This window comes from Dioszegia hungarica, assembly GCF_025882075.1.
Source record: "Dioszegia hungarica strain PDD-24b-2 chromosome Unknown MKK02contig_8, whole genome shotgun sequence".
NCBI lineage: Eukaryota > Fungi > Basidiomycota > Tremellomycetes > Tremellales > Bulleribasidiaceae > Dioszegia > Dioszegia hungarica.
The window spans coordinates 1,080,561-1,097,973 of NW_026515770.1; the positions used below are offsets into that span (position 1 = coordinate 1,080,561).

General features: G+C 55.9%; 8 protein-coding genes across 8 annotated transcripts; 4 read left to right on the forward strand and 4 right to left on the reverse strand.

Moving 5' to 3' along the window:
• Window positions 1-14: 14 nt before the first annotated feature.
• MKK02DRAFT_44103 (ATP synthase complex subunit H-domain-containing protein) lies at window positions 15-591 on the reverse strand (the record flags this gene model as incomplete). Its single annotated transcript, XM_053092772.1, has 4 exons — window positions 15-251; window positions 336-391; window positions 459-519; window positions 568-591. The coding sequence occupies 4 exons, from the start codon at window positions 589-591 to the stop codon at window positions 15-17; spliced, it is 378 nt and encodes a 125-aa protein (XP_052945192.1).
• A 1,388-nt stretch (window positions 592-1,979) lies between these two features.
• Window positions 1,980-3,082, forward strand: MKK02DRAFT_44104 (uncharacterized protein; the record flags this gene model as incomplete). The annotated part of the gene is made up of 3 exons (XM_053092773.1): window positions 1,980-2,299; window positions 2,334-2,421; window positions 2,474-3,082. The coding sequence occupies 3 exons, from the start codon at window positions 1,980-1,982 to the stop codon at window positions 3,080-3,082; spliced, it is 1,017 nt and encodes a 338-aa protein (XP_052945193.1).
• Window positions 3,083-5,045: 1,963 nt separating this feature from the next.
• On the forward strand, window positions 5,046-5,934 carry MKK02DRAFT_44105 (ubiquinone metabolism-related protein; the record flags this gene model as incomplete). The annotated part of the gene is made up of 3 exons (XM_053092774.1): window positions 5,046-5,396; window positions 5,446-5,645; window positions 5,709-5,934. 3 exons carry the CDS (start codon window positions 5,046-5,048, stop codon window positions 5,932-5,934), a joined length of 777 nt encoding a protein of 258 aa, XP_052945194.1.
• A 142-nt stretch (window positions 5,935-6,076) lies between these two features.
• On the reverse strand, window positions 6,077-6,976 carry MKK02DRAFT_44106 (mago nashi; the record flags this gene model as incomplete). The annotated part of the gene is made up of 8 exons (XM_053092775.1): window positions 6,077-6,087; window positions 6,140-6,185; window positions 6,238-6,327; window positions 6,384-6,471; window positions 6,527-6,590; window positions 6,650-6,709; window positions 6,779-6,834; window positions 6,927-6,976. The coding sequence occupies 8 exons, from the start codon at window positions 6,974-6,976 to the stop codon at window positions 6,077-6,079; spliced, it is 465 nt and encodes a 154-aa protein (XP_052945195.1).
• A 338-nt stretch (window positions 6,977-7,314) lies between these two features.
• MKK02DRAFT_44107 (integral membrane protein DUF92-domain-containing protein) lies at window positions 7,315-8,521 on the forward strand (the record flags this gene model as incomplete). Its single annotated transcript, XM_053092776.1, has 6 exons — window positions 7,315-7,515; window positions 7,584-7,661; window positions 7,716-7,781; window positions 7,839-7,906; window positions 7,963-8,239; window positions 8,300-8,521. The coding sequence occupies 6 exons, from the start codon at window positions 7,315-7,317 to the stop codon at window positions 8,519-8,521; spliced, it is 912 nt and encodes a 303-aa protein (XP_052945196.1).
• Window positions 8,522-8,709: 188 nt separating this feature from the next.
• Window positions 8,710-10,827, reverse strand: MKK02DRAFT_26756 (HMGL-like-domain-containing protein; the record flags this gene model as incomplete). The annotated part of the gene is made up of 11 exons (XM_053087252.1): window positions 8,710-8,790; window positions 8,846-9,001; window positions 9,053-9,125; window positions 9,173-9,307; window positions 9,358-9,515; window positions 9,568-9,626; window positions 9,687-9,940; window positions 9,985-10,072; window positions 10,209-10,372; window positions 10,463-10,545; window positions 10,621-10,827. 11 exons carry the CDS (start codon window positions 10,825-10,827, stop codon window positions 8,710-8,712), a joined length of 1,458 nt encoding a protein of 485 aa, XP_052945197.1.
• A 277-nt stretch (window positions 10,828-11,104) lies between these two features.
• MKK02DRAFT_44109 (uncharacterized protein) lies at window positions 11,105-13,378 on the reverse strand (the record flags this gene model as incomplete). The annotated part of the gene is made up of 16 exons (XM_053092777.1): window positions 11,105-11,222; window positions 11,375-11,406; window positions 11,459-11,482; window positions 11,540-11,636; window positions 11,681-11,690; window positions 11,739-11,854; window positions 11,909-12,036; window positions 12,084-12,128; window positions 12,174-12,338; window positions 12,394-12,484; window positions 12,555-12,568; window positions 12,739-12,783; window positions 12,828-12,874; window positions 12,934-13,048; window positions 13,116-13,261; window positions 13,327-13,378. The coding sequence occupies 16 exons, from the start codon at window positions 13,376-13,378 to the stop codon at window positions 11,105-11,107; spliced, it is 1,245 nt and encodes a 414-aa protein (XP_052945198.1).
• Window positions 13,379-14,465: 1,087 nt separating this feature from the next.
• On the forward strand, window positions 14,466-16,705 carry MKK02DRAFT_26689 (uncharacterized protein; the record flags this gene model as incomplete). Its single annotated transcript, XM_053087239.1, has 10 exons — window positions 14,466-14,600; window positions 14,649-14,704; window positions 14,753-14,848; window positions 14,897-15,400; window positions 15,437-15,605; window positions 15,652-15,802; window positions 15,848-15,957; window positions 16,004-16,164; window positions 16,210-16,594; window positions 16,646-16,705. Coding segments are annotated over 10 exons (1,827 nt in total), but the record flags the coding sequence as incomplete, so codon positions are not given.
• Between the last annotated feature and the right edge of the window lie 708 nt (window positions 16,706-17,413).

A 17,413-nucleotide genomic window follows, 5' to 3' on the forward strand; every position in this document is an offset into this window, starting at 1 on the left:
TCCCATCTATCCATCTAGTGGTGCTTGTCCGCCTTGGGCAAGTCCTGCTCCAAGAAGCTCAAGTACTCCTGCACACCATCACCGCCAGTCTCGGCGCCAGCGGCCGGCTTGGACTCTGCCTTTTGGCCAATCACGGGCTCCTCGGCGTCAAACTTGGCAAGCTCAGAGGCGAGGTCGGTCGGGAGTGCGGGAGCCTTGGGTGGGGTAGGGGCGGTGTACGAGCGGACGGAAGATGCGGCGGCGTCCTTAGCCTTGAGTATCAGCTTATGCTCCTGCCTGAATAATAGGGAGGTGATTCCGCGGTGAGTGGCAGGGCTGATTGAGATTCGACGTACCTGCGGCGATGGCTTGTAGGCCTTCAATTGGGAGACATACAGGTCCTGAATGAGATCTGTCATCATCAGCTGGAGTCCTCTAGGCGGTGATGAGGCGTTGAGGCTGAGTTGCGGGCAGCTAACCTTTTCTCGCGACGGCCGAAAGAGAGATCGAGCGGGAGAATGAAGGAGCTGCGCGCTGGGCCTGCAATCCAGTCAGCAATTCTCTCAACGTTCTCTGCTGCCAACGCACGGTGAAGCGGAGGATGGACGACATGATATGTGAGCTATAGATGGTAATAAAGCTGAATTCAAGGTGCTGTTGGAGGAGCAAAACGGGTCCTGCAACCGGCGGTGGTCGGGATGAGCTTAATTTGGTTCCGCCCAGTGCAGCATGGTCCAGAAGAGCTTCATATCGATTGTATCCCATGCATGCTAATCATGAACTAGAGCTACATCACAGAAGAGGCGCCCTTCCAACTCGGTGATCAGACCATACGGTAAGCCGTCCCTTTATAACAAGGAGGGTGGTCGCCGGACAGCAGATGTCATTCAATAGCGTGCAACTTTCCCGCGCCTCCGTAGAAGCTTAGGATGGCTCGCGTCAACGCACTGCGACCAAGGAGGTGTCATCATTCTCATAGACTGAATGAGTCAGCTGCTGCGCTCTCTACTTGTAGGCATGACTTGGACGCACATTGGAAGGATGAAGGAGAGCCAATTTCGCTTTGGCTGGTGGTTGTGGGTAGCGGTGACGGTATCAGGACAGTCATAAATGCCACGACATGCACTCTGAAACACACGGGGGTTTGGCGTGCGGCGTCGAATGTGGCAGGCTTTGCGACGAGTCGGCTGACCCGAGGCCCGCTGCGATGGAAGTGAAGTCGATTCTGGCCTTCGCCTTGTCTGAGACCACTGTAGAAGCATAAGACAGTAAACGGTTGTGCTTGTCAGCGGTGAACTTCAGCTCGTGTGCGGCCTGCTTGGTGGTCGCCATATAGAGAGAGGGATCAGCAGTGAAATATAATCTGTGTACGGTGTGCAACGAAGAGACTGCTCTATCCGAGATGGGTAGCTAATGGCTGTGAGAATGGGCACAACTAGCAGTGCGTAACGACTCGTGATTGCTTTGCGATGTCGGTGCGCCGATATGTGATCTCCCTCTATATCACAAGGACTGTCCACTTTTGGCTTTTCTTTGATTCTCCTTCGTCCCCAGATACGAGTATGGATTTCTCTCAGTCTCACACACAGCCTTGCCCCAGACGAACTTGTCAGGCCCATACCCATAACCCCATGCATGGCTAATAAGCGTCGAGCGAAATCGAGTTCGCAGAGGTCTCTTGTATGGATTCTGGCTCTATATCCACCACAGACCACCGACATATAGCTCTGATGCTCATCTAAAAATGACATACTGACGGCAGAGACTCTATGGTCTGGCCTCCGGCACAGTTTCCCCCGGCGCGCAGCTCTGTCGAAGAACGGTAGGGAAGACGCGAGTCAGAGGTGCGAAAACTGCATGTACGCATCACTCAAAACCTCCTTCACTTCCTTCCCTCAACCTCTCCGTCCATCAAGACATCTCCCATATACGTCAGCTTCATCTAACCATAACCTCACGTAGCAAGCTCCCATCAGCACTATGTCCGCAGCCGTGGAGAGATGACCCTTCCGCCTTTTACACTTCGCCCATCACTCCAACAAACCGATACTCCCCCTCCATCCCTCAGCTTCGACAACCTCCAGCTCTTCGCCAACGAGGTCGTTTTGGACGAGGAGGCGGCCATGTTTGCCAAGGCAAAGGGATCGGCTTACCTGGGGAAAGGCAAGGATGCGGACCCGAATGGACCCTTGCTCAAGCACCTGTTCCATACACCAGAACTCGCTCCCCCCTACAGCCTCCGGCGGAACATAAAGGAGAAGACGGTGGCTGCGATGGATGCCTGGTGTGCTAAACAAATTGTCCACTCGGTGGTGGTCTGGTGAGTCCCACCGCCAGTGCAGTTCTGACTCTAGCCACCCACTCATCTGCTGCGGCGACGATATCAAGCAAACGTCCAACGAGGGGCAAGGGCTGATCGCCGTCAATCCGGATGGCAGTACCGTCGACACGTTAGTTGCGCCACCTATTCTCATGAGCAGACAGCTGATCGTAGGAATGGATGAAGTCATGGACGGAGGCAAACAAGCAGAACTTGCATCCCCAGAGCACCAACGAATGGCGAGAGCAACAGATCCCCCGTCAGGGCCTGACACTTTCCTCCGCTCCCGGATCTTCTCGACCGACCACTGCGTCCAACCCCTCCGCCTCGGCCCCCGGCAAGAAGACCGCCAAGCACGCCAGTACGGCGACGCTCCCCAATGCAGCCTCGTCCACCCATGACGCGCTCTCCTCGGCTGTTCTCGGCCACGTCCGGGCGAGCACGGTACTATCCATCGCCGCCTCCGACCCATCCCTTAATTCCCCTCGTCTGCCGGTTCCGGAGCCAAGCCTCGCCTTCGACTTTGATGCGGACAACATGAACGAGGACTTGCAGACCGTCATGCGCATCCTTTCGGAGAACGGCGAGGCAGGTATGAGCCAGGATGGGGCAGAGCCTATCAAGCGAGAAGCCGGCGGTGGCGCTAGGTTGGGGCATGGCAAGTCCGAAGGCCATACCGATGATCAGGGACGAAAAAATGGACGGGCCGGCGGGGCGGGAGATGGAGGGCGAGAGGGTGTAGGGGGAGGTGGCGCGGGCGAGAAGGGGGACGGAGAGAAGTAGAAGGGTGATGTGATCAGCCGCTCAAAGCCAGCTTGAGAGTCCCCGCGGTGAGCTTCCATCAGGTTGTGGAACCCTTCGTTCTTGGGTCTCACCGAGCTATCTTACACTGCAGTGTCGCCAATAGGGGGGGGCAAGCTGTCGGAGATCCAAGACTCACAGCCTTACTCTACACTCTGCGCCGCGGGAGATTTGTATCTAGCATGCTTGCATATCTGGAAGGAGGATAGCCATACAACAATCACGGAATGGCGGCCCTGCCCTTGCCCTTGCAATCCCCACTCGGGCCAGATCTGTCAGCCTCGCTGGGATCTTTGCGTCGAGTGAGACCCTTGAGACCCCCCGCGACCTTCGTGATGAGTCTGCGCCGGGGACTCCGGGCCTTGGAGCGGCAGCTCTCGACCTCGGCTGAAGTCCGCGCGGCATAGCTCTGAAGACCATCCATCGTATCCTTGATCAGCCACTGGGTGTGTCCACTGCTTCTCTTCGAAGAAGCGGCGCTCAGATGCGACGCTAGCTCATCCACCCTCTCCCACTGCGTGACCAGCTGTTCGAAGGCCACTTGTGGGTCGTCGCGGTGAGCTTCCGCCAGGCCGTAGAAGTTTTCATTCTTCGGTCTCACCGAGGACACAGCCCTGTTGCCATCGACCGATCGGTGTGTGACTTTGGTATCGGCGATGTTATGGAGAAGCTTCATCGTATCCTCAGCGCAGTCGAAGTCGTCGGTATGGGCATCGCCGCTCCTGGCCTGATCGGCGAGAATGGACACCATGTCAAGCAGATCCAGGGTGAGTCCCGTCATCATCTCATGGTAACTCAGACATCAGCGCTGGGAACTGGCCTTGCTGTGGAGGGACGCAAAGGATTTACTCAGCGTGACTGACGGTTGCAAGCCGTCTCTCTCGCATTTCGGTCAGGGAGAGCAGCATTTGGGAGAAAGCCTTGAGGTGCACTTCGCGTCTTTCAGAAGCTTCTTGCTCTCTCGCAGCGATCTCGTCATTGGAAAGTATCGCATCGATCGAGAGGCCAACGCCTTTGCCACGTCGATCGCGGTCGATACTGGTAGCGCATCTGTAGGTCGTGGGATGAAAGGGCTTGGTTCTCTCGATGGCTTCAAGGCCTCCCACCTGCTTTGCGGTGAAATTGAACTGGTACGTGGACATACTTTGGGTACGATGTGTGCTTTGGTCAGAGTTGGGTAGTTTTCTCGTTTCGAAGCTGAACCCTTGACAGCTGTGTTGTGCAGGGAAAAGAGGCGATGAGGACTTGAAAGACGCCGAGGTTGAACTTAAGACCAAAACGGGCGCCATCGCGGAGACCCAAACGGCCGCGCCAGATCCCCATTGCCTTACCATATGGGGGCTGAGCCGGCAAAGGATGATGTAGATGGCACCAGTACCAACTTGTCTTTAGATCTGAGATCTGGAATCTGGACTAGGATGGAAGGCTTCAAGCACGTGCTCACTGATATCGATAAGCTGGAGGTCCTCGTGAGATGTGGCGCCTGGATGACAAAGGTTGCGCTAAATGAGACGATCAGATCTGTGGACTATGGAAGGCACAAAGCAGGTGCTGCTGACAAGTCGCGATAGCTGCGGCCTGCGGGCGGGGCCGGGGGCGACTGCGTCGAGTTTGCCACCCGGTGGCGGGGGAGCTTAGGGAGTGCGTTCCCAAAAGCCTAGAACGCAGCGTGCTAAGCTCGTCTCGCCCACTACATCAAGTCAGTGGCGCAGCATCCCAGTCCGGAACGACCCACATGGCCCTGTAGCCCATGGAGCCAACCTTATTTCGCCACATTCACGCGCCACACCAGCTGCAGCGCTTGTCAGAGCAGTCCGTGCGTTAAGGAATGCGGATCTTGCGATCGATGTCGAAGCAAGATCGCTCTCTCGCCTGTTGTACCTTACCTCTCTACACAGCTACCCCACCCCCAATACCGCACCCCACTGGGTCACAATACCATCAGATGCAACTTATCTCCCGCAACACCCTCGCTGGCCCGTCCCGCCTTCTCGCGCGCCCCTCCCTCCTTCTCCCGGCCTACCGCTCCCACTCATCCGCCTCCGCCTCCGCCCCGCGTCCATCACACGCCTACATCCCTCCCATCCCCTCCGCCGCAGATACTCAAGTCAAGCCAGCAGAAGATACCCGAGCGACCGCGACCTCACCCACCAACCTCTCTCCGGAGGAGAAGGAGCTCATTGCGCGGATCGTGAGGGTCGATCAGGCGGGCGAACTGGGTGCGAATTGGATATATAGGGGACAGAAGTGGGGGAGTGCGATGCGGGGGGATAGTAAGACGGTCAAGCAGGTCGAGGTCAGCTTTTGCCCACCTGATGACGGCGGCCTGATAGCTGACCAAGCAGGAAATGTGGGAGAGCGAAAAGCATCATCTTGCGACCATGCGGCTTGTGCAGACGCAGCATAGTGTGCGGCCGACGATACTCTACCCAGTCTGGCAGGGGATGGCATTTGGTCTGGGGGCGGTGACGGCGCTTATGGGAAGGGAGGCGGCTATGGCGTGTACGGAAGCGGTTGAGACTGTCATTGGGGAGCATTATGACGAGTCAGTTGTCCTTTGTCCTTGGTGGCCATCGGCACACGCTGAGCTGGGAGCTGACTTGTACAGCCAAATCAGATCGCTGAAGCCCCTTCTCGAGACCAAATCAGGCGTAGCACCTCATCCATCATTACCCCTTTTGAAGGGGGTTCTGGAGGAGTTCCGGGATGATGAGCTGGAGCACCTGGATACCGCAGTGGAAGAGGGAGCGCAGAAGGCACCGGGACATAGCCTGCTCAGTGCGATCATTGGAGCAGGGTGCCGAGTAGCTATCAAGGTGTCTGAGAGGGTGTAGCGGTTCATGCACGATTTGCTCTCCACGTTATCGGTAGGAAAATTGTGCTTCTTCCTGGCTGTGGTCTACGCGCATGGCCAGCTGTACATTGCATGATCTGCCTTTTTGGGTTCTATACTATACACGCAGCGGTAAGAAGTTCTTATATTTGGACTGATAGTGGTCAGCTCGATGCGAGACCTACCCAATCGCGGCTGAAGCTTACTCGGCTTGATCTTGAAGTGAAGCGTAATCAGGGAGAAGATGAAGCACTGAATCGTCAGCTGTCGAGTCCTCGCCATCGCGGGAGCTCCAACAGCTTACCTTGAGATCCTGCACCAGATAGTAGAACACTCTCAGCCCATCCGCATCTTGACTCTCATTCACGTCTGCCAGACTTCCAATCTTTGCGGTCTACAGGTGTGAGCTTTCCTCCTAGTATTATAGATAAGGGAGCACTGTAAGCTCACCTCGAAAGAGATATGATCTCGCTCTATCCGCACTTCCAGCTCTTGCCGTCCCCCGACGTTCTTCTTTGGCCACGCCTTGTCATCCTCCCTATTCTCGTCAGCCCAAATCCCACGCCACAATGACTGCTAGCGTATGCACTGACTTGACAATCTCGCTCTCTTGGATGATCCGCTTCAGTTCATCCACCACTGCTGGTGAGACATGCACTGTCTAGTCAGCTCCGTCATCCTCGCCCTCCACGGTCACTAGGAGGGAGGTAGCTCACTCTCTTTTCTGATCAAGTTGTCATTCCGGTAGTTTGAGTTGTTGGCATATCTGATTAGACCTACGCACATCAGTACAGCACGCCTTGATGATCATATGCTGATGCCTGTAGGATAGCTGGCGAACCCACCATGTTGGTATTCGAATTCAAGGAATTCGTGCCCGTGCTGTCCCTGGTGTCCTGTACTACCTCCAGTCAGCTTATTGTCCCTCACACGACCAGAACCAGGCAGACGCCCGGATCCGCCCTAATGCCAGTATGTGGTATCCAGACATACTAGTATCTCAGATAGAACGGGTCCTTCTCGAGTTCGGGGTGGGAGGACATGGTGAAAGAAGTGATAAAGGCGAGGTTGTCCGCTTATTCTGCGGCTGTTTTCGGCGATTATTTTACCCGTATCTCCTGAGCGGACGTCTAAGCGTGCTCTGCAGTCTTTAGTAAGGCGGTGCTGGAGCTGTATAGGGAGTGTGAGATATAGAACAACAGATCAGTATTTTGAAGCACCTTCTGAGCTGTCGAAGCAGCCAGAGGTTGAAATAGTCCCGCTTACGGCGATCGCCGAACCCTGCGGAATGTGGAGGAGGTCCGCCCACCGAGCCCACACAGCTGTAAGCAACTCCTTCAACAGCTTCTATCACCTCTATACATTCCCTTTCATTACAGACATGGCCTTCGTACCGTCGCTATATCCAGGAGCAGCCCTGATAGCTACGGGACTGAGCTTGCACGGGTATCGGAAAGGTTCCCTGTCTGGCTCGGGCGCTATCGCGGCGTGGGTAGTGGGATATGGGCACCTCGCAAATCCTCTGAAGGTGTTTGGGGTGACGATGATTGTATTCTACCTGGTGGGGTCGAGAGCGACGAAGGTGAGACCCTCCTTCAGCCATGTCCTTGTCATCATTCGTGAGAGGCGCCCGAAGCTGATCCGATACAGGTGAAGGCAGACGTGAAGGCAAGGTTGGAGGATGGCCCCGACCCAGCCAAACCCGGCGGCAACCGAGATGCTTTACAGGTCAGCTCGCGTCGACTTCATCAAGTCACATTAGAAGTATCGCTGATGTTCCAGGTCCTGTCATCATCCCTCCCATCGTTACTAGCTGCTTTGCTCTACCGAGGCTACGTGGCAAGCCCGGTAGGTGAACCGCTCACTCTTCGCTATCTTCGAGGTGGTCGAGCTGACTGGAGCTAGGAATCGTCCTTCTTTGATTTACTGCCACTCAACGTATCAGCTCGTCCATTGATATACATGGCCTTAGGGTACGCGTCCTTCCTCCTTCCCTATCAAGGCTGTTCATCCTAGCTGACCATGAAAGCCACTTCTCCACCTGCCTCGCCGACACCCTCGCATCCGAACTCGGCATCCTTTCCTCCTCTCCTCCCTTCTTCATCCTATCCGGCAAGACAGTACCACCAGGGACGAACGGCGGTGTCTCTCTGCTAGGCCTAGGAGCATCGGTGGCAGGCGGAGCAATCATGGCGCTTACCATGATTGCGGATCTATTGATTGAGGACCCGGGATCTCCGGAGAATCTCGGATGGGCAGGCGAGATGTTGCTTTTTGGGACGCTGGCTGGTCTTGCGGGTAGTCTGGTGAGCTTCTTGAAACATGAAGCTGTACCCCAGGTCTGGTCATGAGCTCACATCGCCCAGCTTGACTCGCTCCTCGGCGCGCTCTTTCAACGGACCCTGTACTCCACAACCGAGAAACGCATCCTCACCGATCACTCGACTAAGCGGCTCGCCAAAGGCAAGGACGTCGAGGGGTCCATCATCCAGATTGGGCCTGGTATGGACCTGCTCAGCAATACAGCGGTCAACTTCGTGTGCGGATGCGTGATGGGCTGCGTGGGATATGCGTGGGGACAGCGTTGAAAAGCGCTTCTCTTTCTCGCAAGGTCAAGACGGATATCTATCATGCAATTTGTACAAGCGGGCCTCTTCCCCTTTCCCGCCCCAGTCCGATAGATCCCCTCCGATCCCCCTCCGCCAAATCCGCTCCTCCCTTCCTTTTGATAATGCAACATGAACTACTGGGGTACACAATGGTGCCAACCAGCTGCTCAAGCGGCGGTTTTCTGCTTCTTAGCCGGGGTCCCGTTCGCGCCATCCCGGGTGGGCGAGACATCCCTTGATGGCATGTGCTACCTTGTCAGCTTGTGCCATTCGATTGTCAGTACGGCGAGGTGGGAAGCTCACCTTCTCCAAGAGCGAGTCGAGCTTGGCCGACTGTCCGACCTGGAGATCACCGGACTGGACGGCATTGTGGTAGATCCGGAGAATCATGTCGACCGAGTCCATCGATTGGGTCCGGACATCGGCAAGCTCCTTGATCTTGGCGGTAGCGTCCTTGACCTGGAGGTATCAGCAGTGTTTCAGCCTTGACTGGGCGAGGAGGTGGCTCACCTGCTCATCGGTCATCTGGAGGTTGAGCTGCTCAACACGAGACTTGACGGCATTCCATCCGGTCAATCGATGACTTGCCATCAGCTCCAGTCTACCACAAAATGCGCTGGCTGTACTCACCCAATAGAGACGTATCGGGTCATACCGAAGTCGGCGGGGTTGAGAATCTCGTAGGTGCTGGGGTTGGCAAGGATGGCCTTGGCGTGGATACCGGCCTTGTGGGTGAAGGCGCAGAAACCGGTGATGTAGTTGTTGCTAGAAGGTCAGCTTTCCGTTCCCACTCTCGCACGATCAGGTCAACTTACAAAGGCACCGAGATTTCGACGGCCTCCGCAACGATGTTTTCGATCTCACGGAGCATGTGGAGGTTGTACTTAGACTTGACGTATTCCGGGTCGGCGACCATCATCCGGGCGATAAGGCCACCAAGGGGGGTGATACCGTTACGCTCTCCGATACCAAGCTGTACTGTCAGCTCGATGTCCCGCCAAGCCAAGTTCGAACGCTAAACTCACGACTGAGGTGTCGATATGTGTGGCACCGGCCTCGAGCGCAGCGTAAGCGTTGGCAATAGCTGATCAGTCAGCTCGGATCCTCTTTATCCCTCCTGTTCTCAGCGATATGAGATACGCACCACACCCAGTGTCATTGTGGAAATGCGTCTCAATATCGCAAGAGACAACACCCCTCAGCGTCCTGACGAGGTCGTATACCTGACGCGGGTCGGCGCACCCGACAGTGTCGGCAACACCGACACGGTTGACGCCGATCTTGTCGACGGTACGGTAAATGGAGAGCAGGTCGACGAGTTCGGACCGGAAGGAGTCTTCCGAGGAGAATCGGATCTCGATGCCCTTGGACTTGACGAATTCGATAACCTCAATGGCGCTGATGTATGAGCTTTGACCAAGGCAGAATGACGACAGACTCACGTCTTGGTGATCCAGGTCATGTCCTTGCCGTGGGAGTGCTCCCTCAGGAAAGAGGATGTGCCGATGACGACGTCGACACCGTCGACACCTGTGGGTGAGCTGATGCGTCACACTGTGCAATGTCGCGTTCAGCCCCGCATTCTCTCGTCCCGTCCAGCAGAGCTCCCTGCCTGTACTCCACTCGTCCCCAGCAGACCTCTATGTATCGCCGGAACCAGACTTACCAGTCTCAACGGCAATCCTAGCGTCGTCCATGTGACACCGGATGTGTGTGAGGATCTTGGTCCGCTTGAGACCCATCTTGCAGATGGCCTCGCAGTGGGCACGCGATTCGGGCGAGGCGGCAGGGGAGGTGAGCTCGATGTATTCGACTCCGAAGTCGTCAAGGCTGGCTTATCAGCTGTCTGGCTTGGCGGACGATGAGAGGAGGGTCGCGCAAGCACAAGCCGTTGATACAGTGAAGAAAAGGTCTACTCACGCCCTAGCAATCTTCATCTTGGTCTCGAGGGTGAAGAAGGCATTGGCGAATTGCTCTCCTTCTCTCAATGTCGACTCGATAATCTAGCCTATCAGCCCTTGATCTGCGAATTTCCGCTTCTCCCCTCTTCCCTCCTCTTCGCGATGCAAATGACCCACCTTCCAGTTGCTGGTGTTGCTCAAAAAGTCGCTCGCACGCCCATACACGCCCTTGTGGGACTTGACAGCGGGAGGGTGCGAGTGTCCATTCTCAGCCTTCCCGTTCGGCTGCGTCTGCTGGGGTGGGGGCAATGAGGGTTGCTGAGTGTCGATAGCGACCATCTCTTCCTTGCCGTTGGCGTTGGTCTCGTCGGGTGTGGGGCACATTGTGGATGTATGTGGTGTAGGAGTATAGATTGTAGGGTGTACTGTAGGTGCAGACGTTGGATATATACTCGAGTAGGGAAGAGTCCGGGGACAAGTGGAGTCGAAAAAGTTGTCTCTGGCCAGCGAACCCCGACAAGTGACCGGTCATATTACGGCACCCCGGAAATCCGGGGTCGGCGTCCGGATTTATCCACCCGAACCTGACTCAGACAGCTTTGCTTCCGTCCCTTACGCGCACGCAGAGGGTAGCAGCGCGTATCAGGGGCTGCATCTTATACTATACCTCAGAGGGATGATCTATGAGCTTGCCTACACCCGACCCTCCCTCCCTGTTGTCCAGAATGACCCTTCTCCGCGCAAGTCTGCCCTCAAAGATCCGCTTCAAACCGCTCGCGCTGGACCGTCAGCAATTGCATCCGTGCGGTCAGTGTGGCACATGCAGAGGGACGGATAGCTTGCCTTGTAGAACGATGCTTTGGCCTGACGACAGGTACGCGACTACTCTTGTCAGCTGACAATATCACTGAGGTCCGGTCTTGGAGCTCACCTGTGTGCATCGATGTACTGATCGCTCTCGTCCTGCCAGGTCAGCTTCACGTGATTTACTGATCAATGTCTCGATTCAGCTCACGATGATCTCCTTCCCTATCAGTTCCTGTCCGCGTCAGTTCTTATACATTCGTATACCATCGGCCGAGATGAGACAGCTGACCTCGACTACATCCTCGAGCGTGACCACCCCTATCGCACCCTCGTCCAGCCCAGGCTGGTTGCTGATGAGCAGTATATGACTCCGCCCCGTCTGGAAGCTGTCCATAAGTATCTCTCTGCCGTAAGTTGAACGACAGCTTACTATGTGAGTGCTAAGACGCGTCAGCAACTACACCATGTTCGAGATGGGATAGGCTTACCCTCCAGCAGTGGCAGATCTGGGGTACACTGCGGTAATGCCTGAGTGACCAGTGTCGAGATCGGCTGTAGGTCGGTAGGGTCATACTCGACCAATGCGCGGATCGTGAGGCAGCCTCTGAGCGATATCAGCCCATATAGCGTAGGGAACAGCAAATGAGGAAGTGCTCACATGAAGGCGTTTGGGGAAGATGGCTCGAAGATCGGTATCCGGGAATACCCCTTCCGTAGGATCTGCAGGATTAGCGAGCGCCCTAAGCAGGTCTCGTGATGATGCACTTCTGCTACAAGCTCCTCGTCCTGATTGTCAGCCTACCATCTCATGGACGAGGTCGCTTGAGACGTACGACAATCTTCTCGGCACTGAGACAGTACAGATCCTCCCTGGGCGTCTGCGGGTCAGCAGGACCTTTGCAGCAATCATCACTATGGCATACCATGATATCCGACACCGTCTTGCCCGAGAACTCCAATACACTACCCAAGAGCGACACCTCGTCCGCCCCGAGCATATCCTCCACGCCGAGGCTGACGAAGGTCTTCAGCTCGGCTTTCCGATATGTTGTCGGCTCGTCGTGCGCGCCGAGCATGTAGTCGAGGATCTAGGGAGTTAGCTTCTGAGCCGAGGCTATTCTGAGAACAGCGGAAGTCAATCACCATGGCTATAGGCTTGGCTATGGGGTACATGAGGTACACCAAGACCTGGACGACCGGGGCGAAGGTTGCTCCTATTGCTAGTCCGTACTTGCTGCATACCGCTTGATGCGATCAGCAGAGGACAAGAGACCAAGAGGGCCGATCCAAGATGCGAGGCTTACACTGCGGTATTATCCTGTCATGTCAGCTGCTGATATTGTGCCTGTACTGAGAGAAGTGACTCACTCTGCCAAGTCAGCTGAAGGTCCTGCGTGCTATGATTGATAGAAAACATACCTCCAAATATCAGCTGAATGCATCAGCTTGGTCGTCATCACATACTCGCAGCCCGAAGAGAGCGCTTACTTCTAGAGCCGTACTGCCCAGGATAGCTATCCAGCCTCCCCCAATCTGGACTCAGTACGCGTCCACATCCGACCCAGGGGGAACCTCACCATGCCATCCAGGAAGATAGGGAGAGAGGTATTGATTAGGGTGTTTCCTGTACGGTTCAGCTGTGCGACAGGAAGGCAATCATGATCTATAATGAAGGAGACTGACCCAGAAGTAGCACCACGAGCATCGTATGTCTGCCCGACCGGATCAGGCGCAGAACTTTAGGTGCCTGTCTCTGTTCATCCGGCGTCCCCGCTTGACCGAGGACTTGCAGATTGACCTGTGAGTCTGTCAGCCTCCACGCTACCTCATATCTATTGCTATAGTCGGCTGCGAGGTGTACTGACCGTGTCCAGACCCATGAGGCCGAGAGTCAGTCCCGAGAAGACTCCTCCAGACAGGACTAGCAGAATGACCACGGCGATGTACCATCCGAACAGCGGCGAGTCGGGTGAGACGTGCACGTGCTTTCCGGAGTGGACATGATTGCCATCTTATCGATCAGCGCAGCTCCGACCAGGAGACACAGATAAGCGAAAGCAAGGGGACAAGGCTCACACTTGTCGGTCGCGTTGTGCGCCAAGGCAGCCAGCTCTAGTTGCAGCCTCATCTTTGGTTGTCGTATCCGTAGTCACGCCTGCTGACGACTGGTCAGTGGAACTGGTGGGGGACGCAGTACTACTGGCTGCTCATGCGCAGCTTGCTCGTGTGGGGACAAGGTGTAAGGTGCAAGATCAAATGTCAAACGTCCATGAGCACGTTTCATCTACGCGCAAAGGCTGCCGTCACGCACCGCCGAGATAAGATATCTCGTGTACGTCACGTCTGGTAACGCGTATGATGAGTCTTCTGTTCATCATCGATCGATCATTGCTGCATGCCATACAGACCTTGGTGCTGGCTACCGTGGAGAATCATCTCATCGCTCTAGACACCTCATGTTTTGCGAACACGTGCGCAAAGCGGCGCGTTTGAAGCTAGCCTCGGGCCCCCCGCAGATCTGATTCGTACGCCTGTTGCTTGACACCCGTGAGGTCCGTCTCCAGGCCCCTCAGCGCCTCAGCAGTATCCCAGGAAGATGTCAGGAGCATAAGCCGATGTAGGATCAAGTTAAAGAACGGCTGAGGGTAAGATGGCCTGTGGTGGCCCATTTAATCAAATATTGATTAATCGATTTTAATCCGTGTCGTCCGCGCCGTGTCATCACCTGTGTGACTGACGTCATCGGAATTCCTCCACGTCTTTCATTCTCAGGAACGGAGCCAGAGCTAGAGAGAAGGGGGGCGGACGAGCGCATCATCAGCCAAAAAGGTCAAAGGCCCTCCCTCCCCCGTCAACTATCTTCATTGTCTCTTTCATACTTTTCATTCATCTCTCCTTCTCTCATACCATACAAGAGAGATAAAAGAACACTCTACACTACATCCATTCCTACACAGCGAGACATATCGCAAAAATGAAGTTCAGCAACGCCCTCGTTTGGGCAACCATCGTGGTTGGATTGAGCGAAGCCAAGTTGTTCGGCAAAGACAAGCGTGAGTAGTGTATCTTCGCCGACATCTACCTTAGTCTTCATCAAATATGGTGCAGAAGCTGACGCTACTCTTTCTTACTGCGCTCATCGCGTTTCCATCATCTTATTTCTTGCCCAAATTCCGCCTCCCTCTCATCCCCTTCGCTAACCTTGTTCGCCACCAACAGCCGTCTACGAGGACTGGTCGCTCGACCAATCTGTTGCCTTCCTCAAGGAGCAGGGTGTCAAGGTCAAGAACTCGGAAACCCTTGCCGAAGTTCAGGCTCAAGTCGCCAACTACGCTGATGCCGCTGCTACCGTGAGTAGTCCTTTCCTTCACCTCTGAGACCTGTGGCTGATAGCATAGTGGGGTGCTGCTGGCGCTGGCCGGGCTCAGGCCTACTACGAGGTCGGCATGGACACGTGAGTTGAGCGAGTTTTCGTGAAGATCGGATGGAGTTGACGTCATAGCTGGGAGGAGTCCAAGTTGAGGCAATACTTGCTCGAGCAGGGCGTCGTTTCTCCTCACTCCACCAAGGAGCAGCTCCTTGTTCTCGCCAAGCAGAAGTAAGTCAGATCCGGAACGTGAGCACCTCGTTTCAGCTGACAAGATAGGGCTTCTGCCGCTTCCACCGCCGTTTACGGCAAGCCCACCGACCAGGCCGCCGCCTCCGCCCGATCAGCTGCCAGCTCGATCTCATCTGCCGGCTCGTCAGGCTACAACGCCATCTCCACTCAGGCCGCCTACGCCTCGGCCAAGGCCTCCAAGGTCCTGGACGACACCAAGGACTACGTCTTCTCCTCATGGGACGACAACCAGCTCCGCACCTGGCTCGAGCAGAACAATGTCATTTCCACCCCCGCTCCCACCGGCCGCGCTGCGCTCCTCAACAACGTCCGGGTCGCTTACTCCAAGGCCACCGACCCCATCTACCACGCCTGGTCTACCTCCAACATCCACGAGTGGCTCGTCGAGCACGGTATCGTACACCCCGAGCCTACCGCTCGCGACAAGCTTCTCGGCCTGATGGAGCACAACTACTTCGACGTTAAGGACACCGCCTACTCCAAGTGGAACGAGAGCCAGATGCGTGACTGGTTGATCTCTGAGGGTATCCTGTAAGTCATTTCTTGAATCACGGCGCTAATAGCCAGTTCTACTGACGCTGCTGCCCTTAAGAAGGAGAAGTACGCCACCCTGATGGACGAGCACTACACCCGCGCCAAGTCCACCTACTGGAGCTCGTGGTACGATTCTGAGATCCGCGACTACCTTGTCCAGCACGGTTTCCTCAAGTCTGACGCCCAGGCCAAGCGCGAGGAGGTGAGCTATTTGAGTTCAGAAGAATCCGTATCGAGCTGACGTCCAGCTTGTCAACCTGGTCTCCAAGAAGTACAAGGAGTCCACTGCCGCCCCCTACCTTGCCTGGCCCGATGCGAGGCTCCGTGCCCAGCTCCGCAGCTACGGCATCGACGACACCAAGTACTCCACCCGCCCTTCTCTTCTCCACGAGGTCCGAAGTGAGTACTGCCTACGTGAACTCTTAAAGTCAAGCTGACAGACAGTCCACTACGTCCAGGCCGGCAACAAGATTGAGCAGATCCTCGCTGCTATCCGCAACACCATCTCCAGCGGTGTAGAGTTTGCCGAGGAGAAGCTGAGCTCCGTCCTTGACGTAAGTGACCCTACCACACGAGCCTATCGCAATCGCTGATATTCAGATTCTCACCTCCGCCAAGCTTTCGCCCGAGGAGACTTTCGAGAAGGCCAAGGCTTCCGCCTCGTCTGCCCTCATCGCCGCTGTCAGCTCCGCTTCATCGTACGCTCAGTACGCCGGTGCCAGCGCTACCTCTGCTGCGTCGGTCGCTTCCGTTAGCGCTCAGTAAGTCTTGCTTACTACAAATTTTAGATAAAACTGATCAATCAGGTCTTCCGCCTCCTCTGCCTCTTCCGTCGCTTCGGTCGCTGCCAGCTCCATCTCGAGCTCGCTCTCGTCCGCTGCCTCGGTCGCTGCTTCCTCCGCCTCCAAGTCCGCCAACCCCTCCTTGAGCAGCGCTGCGTCGTCGGCTTCCAAGTCGGCCACCTCCGCCGCCTCGTACGCTTCCTCTTCCGCCTCGTCGCTTGCCTCCTCGGCTTCGTCGGCCGCCTCGGTCTTCGCCCACTCCGCCTCGCTTTCGGCTTCGTCCGCTAGCAAGTCGTGGTCCGCCTCGGCCGTCTCTGCCGCCTCGGTCGCCTCGGCCTCCGCTTCGAGCGTAAGCAAGTCGCTCTCGTCCGCCTACTCGGTCGCGTCCAAGTCGGCCTCCAGCCTCTCGGTCGTCGCTTCCAAGTCGGCCTCGAGCGTGTCTTCCGCTGCCAGCGTCAAGTCTGCCAGCCTCAGCAGCGTGTCTGCCGCGGCTAGCAAGAGCGCCAAGAAGGAGTTGTAAGGGGGGAGAAAGGGTATGGAGTCATAGAAGAGAAGATGGATAAGAAGGATAAGAGAGGATGGATATACATGATGAGCTGAATATAAAGATAAGAAGGATGAGAGGGATGGAGATTACAAGGTCCCTCATGTAGATTGACGACGTATTTTCCTAATGATGCATCTGACATCGTGAACGACCTTTCTCATGCGCAAGGGACCTCGACCATACATATGAGTAAGACAAGTAAAGTGCATGGGGAAGAGTTCTGCAGAATCCGACTGCCTGACCTACGCTGACGGTGTAGCGAACACCTTCCACACAACCTCCAGCGCCTCAAGAGTCGCCAGAGCCGATACCATATCGTTTGCGATCTTGCACTCCGCCTCATCGTGGTCTCTACGCGGCGTCACCTTTGCCTGCTCCTCGCTCAACTGTGTTGGCCAGTTGAGATGAACCATATCAGCGAGCGCATTGACATTTTGCGCGAACCGATTCGCCGTATGGGCCCAGACGATCGTATTCCACCGAGAACCCTTCTCTGTGCTCAGTCGGTTCTGCAACGTCGCCACCCAACCCCGAAGGGCCTCTTTCCACCTTGTCAGCTCGACAATCTGACTCTCGATGCTCGACTGCAGTGCTTTCACCTCGTCCGAGTCAGTTCGGAGTCTGGTCTCGTGTGCGAGCTCGGCGGAGGCCAGGAGAGTGGCGAATGTGGTGTTCTGGTGG